This window comes from Lactuca sativa, chromosome 7 (assembly GCF_002870075.4).
Source record: "Lactuca sativa cultivar Salinas chromosome 7, Lsat_Salinas_v11, whole genome shotgun sequence".
NCBI classification, from domain to species: domain Eukaryota; kingdom Viridiplantae; phylum Streptophyta; class Magnoliopsida; order Asterales; family Asteraceae; genus Lactuca; species Lactuca sativa.
Window position 1 is genome coordinate 183,847,479 of NC_056629.2, and position 13,614 is coordinate 183,861,092.

Here is a 13,614-nt window from a genome sequence, read left to right on the forward strand (position 1 = left end):
TAAAAAGAAAATGATAAATGATGTGACAATCCATTAAATTGTATAGAGTTTAATGGAGTGTAGAGTTTAATGAGGAAAATTGTATAATGAGTGGAATGCAATGTTTTAAAAACCGGTTTGAACCGGCCGGTCGAACCGGTTGGACCGGGAACCGGGGGAGGGAGCAGTGCAACTATCACCGGTTTTACATTGATTTCTGAACCGGATTGAACCGGCCGGTTTTTAGAAAAACCCGGTTGAACCGGTCAAAATAAACCGGTTGAACCGGTTAATCCGAATAAAAACACATGAAAAATAATTATTTACATAATAAACTTTGGTATTTTTATTTTCAAATATATTTAGTTTTCTCTAAATAAAAACATATGTTAAATGTTATAAAGTTTTTTGATGTGGTTGTATTCATCTAAAACTATATTTTGTTTCGGTATTATATTTTATTTTCTTTTTAGCGTATATCGATAGATGTAAAACACTAAACTTATGGTTTTGTTTTATGTTAATGTATTTTGATTCATTTACAACTTATTTTTATGTATATTTTTAATGTTTGAACTTGTAAACATCAAATTCATAATTTATATACGTATGTATGTGTAGGAAAATAAAAAAAAAAAACATGAAAAATATAGAAACCGATTCACTCGGCGATCGAACCGATTAAACCGGTAACAATACCGGTTCAACTAAAAAATCGATTTTAAAACTTTGATAGAATGTATATGTGTGAATACATTGAACTCATATAAGTTCAATGTATTGGAGATGAACTTATGTCTAATCATGGCATATAACATCATATAACCCAAAAGTATACTCCTATTTAATCCATTATAAATTCATTAAAATAATGGATACAAATTCTAATTATTATTGGAGTCGTTATATTTGGCAATTGCTTTGGCCTCCCGGAGCATGAGTTTCAGCATCTTGTCGTTAATCTCAATTGCTGACTCAAGTTTACTAATCGCCCTGCTCCGGTCATCCACCGCCCCTTTCAACACTTTCTCTATTTCCGCCACCTCCTTCACCGCCTTACCCAACTCCTTCCCTCCGCCATAACCACCGCATTCCCCACTTCCAACCCATCTCTTTCCAAAACCACCACCACCTTTCGCCACCACAACTCCACTAACTCCTCCAATCTTCTCACCGAATCCACGTATCATCTTACCACTCTCCACCTCCCATACACAAATTTCACCATTTTCAGAAACCGTTAAAAGAATCCTCCCGTAGCTCAGCATTTCCATCGCAACCACTCCTCCGCCGTGCATCCCTCCCCACACCACCGTCTTTCCACTTTCTGCAACCTTTTTTCTCGTCTCTACTTTAAGCCTTCTTTTATATATCATTCCATCTACTCCGGCAGCGAACAACTCCGTCTCCGACGGATCCAACACCATGCACCACACCTCGTTGGGGAATCTCACCGTTTGTAGATGGATCCCGTTCACGAGGCTCCACACCTTACACGTACAGTCCAAAGAACTAGAGATCATAATTCCACCGGATCTTCCAACGCCGGTGGTTAATCCCGTCACCGGTGACTCGTGTCCGGTGAATCTAGTGAAATTGGAATATCTCGATTCTGTATTAAACGAAGCATCTAGAAGCAGGAAAATCGGAAGAACAGCAAGTGTTCCATCATCACTTCCTGAGAGAATCAATGATCCATCACTATTGATCGCAAGGCAAGATACAGGCTTCTCATGAACCGGAAATGATCTAATTACATCTCCTGAATGTATGGATACCGAATGGATCTGACCTGAAATTCCGCCGGAAAATACAAACGATCCGTCGACGGAAGCAACAAGCGGAGCTACAGGTTCTGGAAGAGGAACACTCTGTGTACAAGATGTTGACCACCAGTAATAGATTCGGACATAGCCTGCCCGAGCCTCCGGCGAGACATGAGAGGCGGCGAATAGGTCGTTTCCGAGAATGCAGATGCCGTTACGAGGACACCGGTGGTCATTGAAGCGACCGACAACATTTCCAGTGTATGGATCGTAGGCGGTGAACGTACCTTCAGGAGAGGCTGTGAGGGCAGTTTCCGGCAATGGTGGTGGCGATAACATTTACACAGAATCACAGCGTCGATGATGGACTAGCAAACGCGATTTATAAGTAATCGACAACGACATCATCGTAAATCGTAACCAAATTCAAAGCTTTTCACCTTTTCGTCCTTTTGATTTTCTACTTTTTGGGGACAAAGATGAACAGAAAGTGTCATTGGTCGTCGCCGACGACGTCCAGGCTCATGGTTGCATGAGTTTGAATCAGACAACTCGAAGCTCGATATTAACTATATAAAATTTTATTTCTTTATAAAAAATATAAAAAAGAATGGAAAATTTTGCCATTTAATTCAATGACAACTGTATATATTTTTAAACAAAATTACAATAATGCCCCTTACTCAAGAAATTCCCATTTGGGATATTTTATGCTATACCATATTCATTATTTTCTATATAAAATCCAATCCAATAATTGAATATATAATATTCATTTTCTAAAACATAAGATTGTAAAGTAAAAGCGTCCATGTATCTGGAACTCCGGCGAGGCACCAGTGGCTGCAATCCACCACTCCTAAGCCGTACGCCGCCGGATGTCCGTCTTTCCGCAGCAGTGAAAGGTTAGTAATGTCGAGCAAAGTCACCGGTTTCTTGATGGTTTTGAGTGAGTTCTTGAGAACCTTCAACGCCGGCGGCGAAGCTCCGGGATAGGTGGAGCTCAGAAGAGGAACTTTCTCGCCGGAGCAGGATTTTGCCTTCGGTTCTCCCCAATCGGTGCCACTGTGTAATTCCAAAAACATTTCAGATTTAGATTTGACCTAATTATCCTTCGTGAGTTGTACTTGAAGCATTTCGAATTGTACCATGAAACTTAATGAAAAAAAAAAAAAAAAAAACATACTTATAATGAGAAGGCGATATTCCTTGAAAAAACACTTTTGTTTTATTCTGAATAATATTTTTATCAACCCATTGACCCCATGTAGTAATGGCCTTTCCAAAAGCGACTACTCGATCCATGTCCTTGTATATATGACTTCCATCTTGTATATAATCAAATCTATATAAAAAAAATTGATCAAAAAATGTAACAAAATATTTTTATTAAAATGTAAAAATAAAATAAAAACTTACGGTTGGCTTGCTCCTCTTCGATTCCACCAATGCCACGTGTTGAACACAAGGTAATCAACCCCCAACCACAGCTTGCCAGCTGTCAATGTATCCAACTTCAACACCCTCCCAATTCTTTGTTTCACTATATCTACTAGGTACAAGTTGTGATGGTATATTACTTTCACCTTATAATCCTACAATTATCATAAAAAAAAACTAATTACAAAATATTTCAAGATAGTTTTTGTTTTATAATAAAAAAAAAAAAAAAATGAGGTTGAATTTGAATATAAATGGATGAAAGGCATATATACCGTAAATGTGTAGGTGGTCATGTCTTGAATTAAGGAGATGTTAACAGCGTAATTTGCAGTTGGCACTGATGAATGAATCATGCAGAGCAACGACAACCATTGGTTTCGACTGAGTGAATCTCCTACAAACATTATTGTTTTCCCTCTTAGTTTTTGTAAGAAGTTTCGACCATCAAATCTAGTAAAAGAATGGGAATATATTAATTAACATTCTTAATAATAGATTAGTAGTTTCATTTATATCAAATACAAGAAAATATATTCATCATTGGGTTTTCTACATACTTTTCTATTTTCTACCACCATGTTATATGTTACACACCTTCAAACATAAATATAAAAATCTTTCAATTCATTGTAAACAAGAATTATGTTTTTTCAATGGTATAACATGTAAAGACAAGTATTCCATCATTCTATTTTGACTAAAACTTCTTTCTAAAACAAAAATAGTTTGCTAGTTGTAAAATGGACCCAATCACATGCATAACCACATGAAGGTGTTTTATAAATCACATCAATTTTGGTTTATAAAAGTTTGATTAAAAAAAGTTTGGTGTCAAATATGGATGCCTAAACTTTCATTCCCATATTCATTGCATTAAAAAATGGTTGGTATCAATCAATTCTTCATCAAGAAATTCGAAATAAAAGACAACCATTTCTTGTGCCCACAACCACAAACCATCACCAAATGAACTTGAAATGACAAGCTTAATATATCTAAGTAACCCCACAATTAATTTATCGTTATATTCATTTCGGCTATATCAAGTTAAAAAACTTTAATAATTCATACTTTACGAGATATTTCCGTGTTTGATACGTAAACTTTCTTACTTTACATTTTTTTATTTTAAAGATACATTGTATTTTTTCAACGAAAATGATATTAATGTATATCTTGCTCTTTGTCACAATCTACCTCACCTATCAAGCCCCACTAATGTCTAGTGTCAACCTTAGTCCCATAAAGGCTAAAACCATCACTATCCATATTTTATTTTCATTATCTAATATTATATACCAAATAAATTGAGCATTTATTAAACTTTTTATATTTTTTTCTAAACATATAGTTTAATAAAGGTATCTTCGGTTATTCATTAAATATGTATGATATAGCATGTGATCTCAATTAAAATTATAAATAGGGTCAATGTTATAAATGGTAACAAAGTATTGTTGTTTTTTCATAACAAATCAATGATATAGAGAATATTGTCATAAAATATGCAAACATAACTTTTTTCATAACAAATCATTAATACCATTATTTCAACGATACTTTCTGAACCAATATGAAGAGTTATGATGATACTTTTTAAATAATATTGTTTTATAAAAACAAATAAACTGTTATTCTCTAATATTTTTAATCGAAGATTTATCTATTATTTTAAAAATAAGTTGGATTTAATTTGCGAGGGAAATAAATAGTAGAAAAAAGATGTAGAGATCGAGAAGACATCCTCCGTGACAACTCACCTCGTATATTGTGCCATGCTTTTTTCGTTGTTTCCTTCCTCACATTACCCTTTTGTCGGATTTAAATTAATACATTATCCGTACTAAAAATTTAAAATATTTGCTAACAATTTACTACTAATTTTTATTTATTTTTTTATTTAAAGTTTAAACGCATTTTAAGAAATATATAATTACTTCACAAAATGAATACTATACTTTTTTACACTTGAGAAAGTAATATAATAATTGCCCATAAAACAAACACTCCCTCCCCAATCACATTTGAGATCTATGTCCTCAATTTCATGTTCACAATCATTTCCTTTTTATTATTTTATTTTTTCTCTCTCTCACAAGAAATGTCGGTGGAAAATATTAAACCAATGAATAAATTATTTTCTATTTTAATATTATAAGTATTTACAACTAGTACGAAATAAAAATATATAAGGATAAATAATGAATTCAATCACATTTGGTAACTTTTTATATCGTAAAATAATTGATTTTATAGGATTAAATCACTAGTTATTGTGAAATAGAAACACAGTGAGATTGAATTTATGGATAAATATACTTGTATTTATTGCTATTGCACTGTTCATCTTAACTGTTTTTCTGTTTATTTTTTAATTAAAACAATTAGTTAAAATAACTAATTACTTAAAAAGAAAATATAAATTAATATATAACGTTGTAGGTAATTTAAGTAAATTATGGTAACTTTTAATATCTTAATAATAATTGATTTTTTAAGTACCATGTTTTTCAAAATCACATGATACCATATGATTTAACACAATAAAATTATTAATTTCTGGTAAACAATGTTTTGATTCTAATCATTGAATAAATTATTCATTTTACAGATAACTATATGGAACAATAATCAACGATGTTGGACACAGAAGCAAGGATATATGTTTTAGTATTCTAATTCTAAACTTTCGGATATATGTTTACTTTCTTTCTATATTTTTTTAAATATAATAACTAAATATTAAAATTTAAAAGAAATTACGTCTTAATCAAATCAAATCCATAAGTAAAAAGTTATTAACAGAAAAGGAATAGTTTCACCCAATAAAAACACACACATTGCACACACAAATTCCCTTTCTCAAATGACAGCTATGAAGCACCACCCATTTTCAAGTGTGGGGGACCAACTCTTGGTGGAGGGAAAACGAACCACCGCCAACGACAACCATTAACTATCACCAATGGCGGCCGTCGACACCAACCTCCATCAATAGCTATCAAAGCCCCAGATATACACCAATAACATTCATGAACAGTAACTATCAACATAAATAGTAACATTCAGATGATCAGATTGATAGATGGAGGAAGTACCTGGATAACCGGCAGTCATGGGGTTGCCACCGGTATTTGAGATACAATCGGTCAGGGCGGCCATTGTTGACGCAGTTGAACTCCTTTTCAAGGAAAGGGCAGGTGGATTCATTGTAGAGTGGATATGTTTGATCCAATACCCAATTTCCTTCGAACAGATCACACCCCATCATTGCTTCGTCGGATTTAATTGCTCCGAGTGCCATTAATGGCGATAGAATGCTAATAATCACCACTAACAAACGCAGATCACTGTTTACCCTCAACTCCATTTTCAATCTCCCTCGCAAAAACTAGAAATTGCAGAGAGAGAAAGAGAGGGAGAATGAGGAGGGAGGAATGAAAAACACTTTTTGGTTTTCTGGCTTATTCTGTTAATCAATGTGGACATGGTTATTTATAGGTGAGGTTTCCGTGTGATTATAATATTACAATATTTATTTATTTCATTCTTATTAAGTGAAAATTTTAAATGCATATAGTGATATACGAATAAAATTTATACAGGTATTTGGAAATTAAATAATTGATGTATGAAGGAAATATTAGACATGGAAATTGGTTGAACTGTGTGATAAATTTCATTGATTGTGTTAATAATACAACTCTTTATAGTTTTGTTGACCAATTTGATGTGTTATTTTCTTACATTATTGGAATGTATTCTATTAAATTTAATGTTGCATCTATAATTGTATTTTGTAGGAGTTACATAAGATATTATAACCCATTAACTGTACATTTGATGAATGAAGTTTTTTGAATTTACAGATTTATAATAATTGTTTTGTAGTGATAAATTATGTCCTTTGAACCAATATAATCATTGAAAGGGTAAAATATAAAATCTATCCACCTAATAAATGAAAATTATTTTTGCCAAATATCATATTATCATTGTATTTGACATATGTTATTTTTTAATTTTTTTTGATTTTTTGTTTTTTCACTTGTTATTTTGTGGTTTTTCTATTTTAGTAAATTTCATATAATATTTAAATATAATATAATAATTAACGTGATAAATGTAATAATAAATGCATATCAATTTAATTAATACAACTTTGTTTTTAATTTCTAAGTTTCTAAATTTAATCCATTTATTTCATTTTTTTATTTAAATTTAAAAAAAAAAAAGTTTAAAATGTGATATCCCCAAAATCACGGCCAGAAAAAACCGATTTCATTTATGTTTTTAAAATAATTTCAGAGTAATCCTTTGATTAAAATAATTACTGAATTTGTTCCCAAAACAAAATATGATAAAACAAAATTTATCAAAGCATTTCTTTAAAGAAATGTATTTTCATATATAACAAAACTCGGGATGTCATGTTCCAATACATACCAAAAGCATAAACGGCACATTATAAGCCTTATAACAGTTATATACAACTACTGGCCTATAAACAAAATATCTTCACAATTGTCCAACTTATGCTCTCGCGCCACTACCTGTAATTACAAAGAAAACTGAGTGGGTCAGGCTTTGGAGCTTGGTGAACATATAGCGTTTTCAACCCACAGTAAATAATTATATTTAATTTCACCAACCAACAATAACCCGATTACCCATTCTCGTTATCCTCACTTTACGTCCTTAAAACAACAACTATCACAAGGGACCTAGTCTAGGATTTTTCATCGGGATAGACATTACTGTAAAGGGGTTTCCTCGACAATAGATGTCCTAAAGGCAACCATGAGGGGGATAGAGTACACGGGTGAACACATCGTTCACAACACCTACAGGTTATGAACCTGTCAGCGTTCCACTGGACAGTCTAGAAAGAGACCGTGGTCGTCATCCATACTCCGCTAGATGACTAGATCAACAGCAACATTGAGGCCTCTCATCATTTTATTTCATCACACATCAACTATCTGCCCATGTTTTACCCAACAGTTTTGTAGATAGCATATACATATATACATACTTATATAACTTTAAAACCTGTATAATATATCCATTCAATACTCATTCGAGATAACAAATAATATAAAAACACATAGCACGTATTTTATAGAGAATAATCCATATCTATGTGTTAGAAGAAAGCAACTACACACTCACCTGATAAGAAGATTATCGGACAGCACTGCGGCTCTTATAGTAGTATTCTTCAACGAAACTGGGATATCTTCACACACCGGGCTTCTCGCGAGAAGAGCTTCGGCTCAAAAACTCTTTTCCTCTCGGGATCTTCGGTGCTCCGGGACTTGCTTCGGATGTCGGGATGATATCGGTGCTTCGGGGTACTTCAAGACAGCTAGAGAGGGTATCGGGAGTGGGAGAGTATGAAAGTAGCAACCAAAATCAATTGCCCCTTCGATTTCTATTTATAGGGCTGATTTTCTGGATTCACGTCGTGAATCTCAAAAATTCACATTGTGAGTTTGGCCAGGCATAGGTCATTGCGTTCGTCATCAGTCCACTTGCTTTGGAAGGCGTCTAGCACCTGTTCACGTCGTGAACTCTGACACAGTGTCGGGGTTCGTGCCCCGAACTTCAGAAATTTATATCTTTCGCATACGAACTCCGTTTTCTACGTTCTTTATATGCACACGTAGTTGAGATTATTATCAACAACTCTCATTTAGACTCCGTCGGCTAATTTTGGCTTTATCTTTTATTATATTATTTTTAGTAGGCCGAGACAGGAAAACTCCGTTAGGAATTCACAACTCCTTCATCTGACGTCCGTTTTCGTCTGTCTTTTTACCGTTGGACTCCTATCGACGGGATCTTTGATTATTGTTTAGATTGTTTCGGCTAGAAATCACTCGATCTCATATTCGAACTTTGGGTTGCATACCGCTAAGTTGAAACTTCGAAAAATCATAACTTCCTCATACGAAATCAGATTTAGACGTTCTTTTTATGCACGCTCTCGGTTTAACGTTTTCTATGACTTTCGTTTAGATCACTAAGGCTAAAAATCGCTCTATCGTAAATTCACTATTTACCTCACGCAGTGTCGTACCGGTTCTGTCATGAAACTTCGACAGGTCATAACTTCTTCGTTATAACTCGGATTTCGGCATTCTTTGTATATTCAGAAACCTTGCTATGACCACTACAACTTCCTTCATAGATATCGGGCTTATCTAATATTTTATTATTACACTTTCTCTTGTTCATAATTCATTTAAGTTACACAATTAAGCATAAAACACATAACACTCAAAATAATACATTTTTTTATTATTTCACAACGGTTTACAAAGGTTAACCTAGACTATTACATCATCATTAATGCCTAGCCTAGAAACATGGGCGTTACAATTCTCTCCTCGTAGGATGATTCCGTCCCCAGAATCACACATCAACAAACAAATGCGGATAGCGACTCATCATGTCACTATCCGTCTCCCATGTGAGATTTGGCCCATTCGTATGTTTCCAATGGAGAAGCACTAATTCGACCATCTTACGTCGTGACTTCTTAGTCTTTCGGTTAACGATTGCCTCTGGTTCTTCAATTAACTTTTTGTTCTCATAAATTCTTAACTCAGAAATTGGAATTATGCCGGGAACTTCCACAAATAACACACATGGAAAGTGTTATGAATTCCATTTAGTTCTTCGGGTAATTCGAGCTTGTAAGCTTGGTTCCCAATCCTCTGAAGAACTTTAAACGATCCAATAAACCTTGGACTTAACTTTCCTCTTTTTCCAAACTTTATAAGTCCCTTCCACAGTGAGACTTTAAGCAAAACCGAATCTCCAACTTCAAAAGTCATCGGTCGGTCTTCGCTTGTTGTCAGCATAGCTCTTTTGACGATCTTGAGCTGCTAACATTCTCTCCCTAAATATTTTCAACTTTTTAGCAGTTTGATGGACTATCTCAGATCCCATAAACTGCTTTTCCCCAGCCTCAAGCCAACAAGACGGCGTACGACACTTCTGTCCGTACAAAGCTTGATAAGGTGTCATCTTTATGCTCGAGTGGAAACTATTATTGTAGGAAAATTCTACCAAAGGTAAATGTTCATCCCAGTTACCTTGGAATTCCATGGTACATGCTCTCAGCATATCTTCAAGCGTTTGTATCGTTCATTCGCTCTGCCCATCAGTCTGTGGATGGTAAGTTGTACTCAAACACAACTTGGTACCCAATTCCTCTTATAGACTTCTCCAAAACCTTGAGGTGAAACGGTTGTCACGATCGGATACAATCATTAATGGCACACCGTGAAGCCTCATAATTTCCTTTACGTAAGAATCCGCAAGCTTATCGATAAACCATTTCTCATTGGCTGCTATGAAGTACGCACTCTTAGTGAAGCGATCAACGACCACCCAAATCATGTCAAACCACTCTTTGTTCTGGGTAGTTTAGTGACAAAATCCATGGCAATGTCTTCCCACTTACCCATCAGTACAGTTAAAGGTTCTAAACTCCCATATGGTTTCTGATGTTGTGCCTTAACTCTCGCACATGTCACACACTCGGACACATACTTTGCAATATTGAGTTTCATCGTCTGCCACCGGTAATAAGGTTTTAGGCCCCTATACATTTTTGTGCTACCGGGATGTATCGATTACATTGTTTTGTGAGCTTCTTCCATCGGAAGATCTCTTACTGCTCCTGAATTAGGTATCCAAATCTGATCTTGGAATACCTTCAGTCCGTGACTGTTTATACCGAACATTAAACTTTTGCCCAAACGTTCCTCCTTTCGGTCATTCTTTTCTGAAGCTTCTTATTGATCTTTCTTTATGCTCTCCACAATTGTCGAGACAACTTCTATTCTCAACACTCTTAGCCTTTTTCTTTCAAGATTGACTTTCCTACTGAGAGCATCAGCAACAACATTTGCTTTACAGGGGTGATAAAGTATCTCACAGTTGTAGTCCTTGAGTAACTGTTGTTGCCTCATATTTAATTCATTCTGATTAAAGAGATATTGGAGACTCTTATGATCAGTGAAAATTTTTCACCTCGTGCCATAGAGGTAATGCCTCCATATCTTTAGAGCAAATACTACCGCTGCCAACTCCAAATCATGAGTGGGGTAGTTCTTTTCATGCTCTTTCAGTTGTAGAGACGCATATGCTATCATCTTTTCTCTTTGGGTCAACACATAACCCAATCCAACACCAAACGTATCCTTATAGACAGCGAAGTTTTCAACCCCATCGGGTAGAGAAAGAATCGGTGCTTCATATAGCTTCTTCTTTAGCAACCTCGAATGCTTCTTTGTGCTTATCACTCCAAGAATAAGTAGCTCCTTTGTGATTCAAAGTTGTTAATAGAGTAGTGATCGAAGAAAAGCTTTGGATAACCTTCGGTAATATCCAGCTAATCCCAAAAAGCTTCGGATCTCCGTGGGACTTTTCGGTTGTTCCCACTTCATCACAGCTTCAATCTTTGCTGGATCAACCATATCCCTTCTTGGTTGACCACGTGACCCAAGAATTGGACTTCTCGAATCCAAAAATCACATTTGGAGAACTTAGCATACAACTTCTCCTTCTTCAAGACTTCCAACACTTCTCGCAAGTGTATGCCATGCTCCTCTTGGCTTTTTAAGTAAATCAGAATGTCATCTATGAACACTATCACAGATTTATTAAGGAACGGATTACATACCCTGTTCACTAAATACATGAATGTTGCTGGAGCATTGGTTAGTCCAACCGACATAACCAAGAACTCGTAGTGTCCATATCGTGTTTTGAATGCAGTCTTCTCGATATCCTGCTCTCTCACCTTCAGCTGATGATATCCTGACCTAAGATCGATCTTCGAGAAATAGCTTAAACCTTGTAGCTGATCGAACAAGTCATCAATCCTTGGAAATGGATATATATTCTTTATCGTTTCCTTATTCAGCTCTCTGTAATCAATACACATCCTCATACTCTCATTTTTTTCTTTACGAATAACACCGGAGCTCCCTAGGGTGATGAACTAGGTATAATGAAACCTTTGTCCAATAACTCCTGAAGTTGCATCATCAGCTCCTTCATCTCCGTTGGCGCTAGTCGGTAAGGTGCTTTTGCTATTGGCGTTGTTCCTGGTAACAAGTCAATACGGAATTCTACTTGTCAATCAGGTGGTAATCCAGGAAGATCCTCGGGAAATACTTCTGGATAATCACACATGATAGGAATGCTCTGCATCTCGTTTTTGCCAAATATGATGTACATCCTTTGGCCAAACACTTTCTAGCTTTCATTAGACGAATAATCCCAGAATTCACTCTACGTTTGTCCCCATACACCATAAATGAGTCTTTCCCTGGTGGGTTTACTTTTACAATCTTCTTCTTGCACAGTATTTCGGCATCATTGGCGCTAAGCCAATCCATTTCCGGCACAATGTCGAAACCATTTAACTCAATAGGCAATAATTCCTCGTGGAACTTATTCCCATTCAAATCAATTAAGACGTTTTTCATACGATGGCTAACAGGTATAAACTTGCCACTAGAAACTTCAGCTAATAAAGCATTATCTAGTCTATCAACAGGCAAAGCTAGTTTTCTACCAAATTCATGCAAAATAAAAGGAAGTAGTTGGCTCCCGAGTCAAACAAGATTTGGGCAGGCAATTCGTTTACGAGAAAGGTACCTGAAGCGACATCAGCTTCTTCTTTAGCAGATTCTAGTGTCATCTGAAAGGCTCTCGCCTTCGGCTTCGGTGGAATGTTGGGTTTTGCTGCCTCCTTCTTTTTCGGACAATCCCTCGAGATGTGCCCCTCCTCACCACACCCATAACAGACTTTCTTGGTAAGGGTGTATTCATTGGCATAGTGCCCTGGCTTTCCACATTTGAAGCATGTGGCTTCCCCGTCACATTTCCCATGATGCTTCTTCTTACATTTGTCGCACTATTTCGCTTCGCCTCCTCCACCTCCTCTCGAACCGGATTTCGAGAATTTATTTTTCTTGTTGGAACCTGAAGGTCCATCGAACTTCCTCTTATCACCAACCTCTGACATCTCCAGACCCTTCTCCCTGATCTGAGTCTCAACTTTCTTAGCAGCCCAGATGGCGGCTTTCAATGTGGTTGCTTGCTTAACCATTAGACCAAAGTCTGCTAGTAATCCACGGGAAAACTTGTTGACCTTTGAGAGTTCTGTTGGAACTAGGTATGGGATAAGCTTCATCTTTTCTATGAAATTTGCAGCGTATTCAGTAACGATCATTTTTCCCTTTTTGAAATTCTGAAACTCATTATTGATTTCCAGAAGGTCCTGCTCTGAGCAGTATTGCAGTTTCAGTTATTCCACAAAGTCTTCCCAAGACATCTTGCTAGCTTCTCCCTTGGGCATTGAGTCGACTAATAGCTTCCACCAACTCAATACTCCAGATTT

At 35.8% G+C, this 13,614-nt stretch overlaps 2 protein-coding genes across 2 annotated transcripts; both read right to left on the minus strand.

The window, feature by feature from the left end:
• Window positions 1-627: 627 nt before the first annotated feature.
• On the minus strand, window positions 628-2,214 carry LOC111913947 (protein ROOT INITIATION DEFECTIVE 3). Its single transcript, XM_023909665.3, has one exon. The coding sequence runs from the start codon at window positions 2,082-2,084 to the stop codon at window positions 864-866; it is 1,221 nt and encodes a 406-aa protein (XP_023765433.1). The 5' UTR covers window positions 2,085-2,214; the 3' UTR covers window positions 628-863.
• Window positions 2,215-2,356: 142 nt separating this feature from the next.
• On the minus strand, window positions 2,357-6,667 carry LOC111913955 (protein trichome birefringence-like 41). Its single transcript, XM_023909671.3, has 5 exons — window positions 6,287-6,667; window positions 3,461-3,638; window positions 3,165-3,340; window positions 2,932-3,090; window positions 2,357-2,810 (listed from the first exon to the last, which is right to left on the minus strand). The coding sequence occupies exons 1-5, from the start codon at window positions 6,556-6,558 to the stop codon at window positions 2,525-2,527; spliced, it is 1,071 nt and encodes a 356-aa protein (XP_023765439.1). The 5' UTR covers window positions 6,559-6,667; the 3' UTR covers window positions 2,357-2,524.
• Between the last annotated feature and the right edge of the window lie 6,947 nt (window positions 6,668-13,614).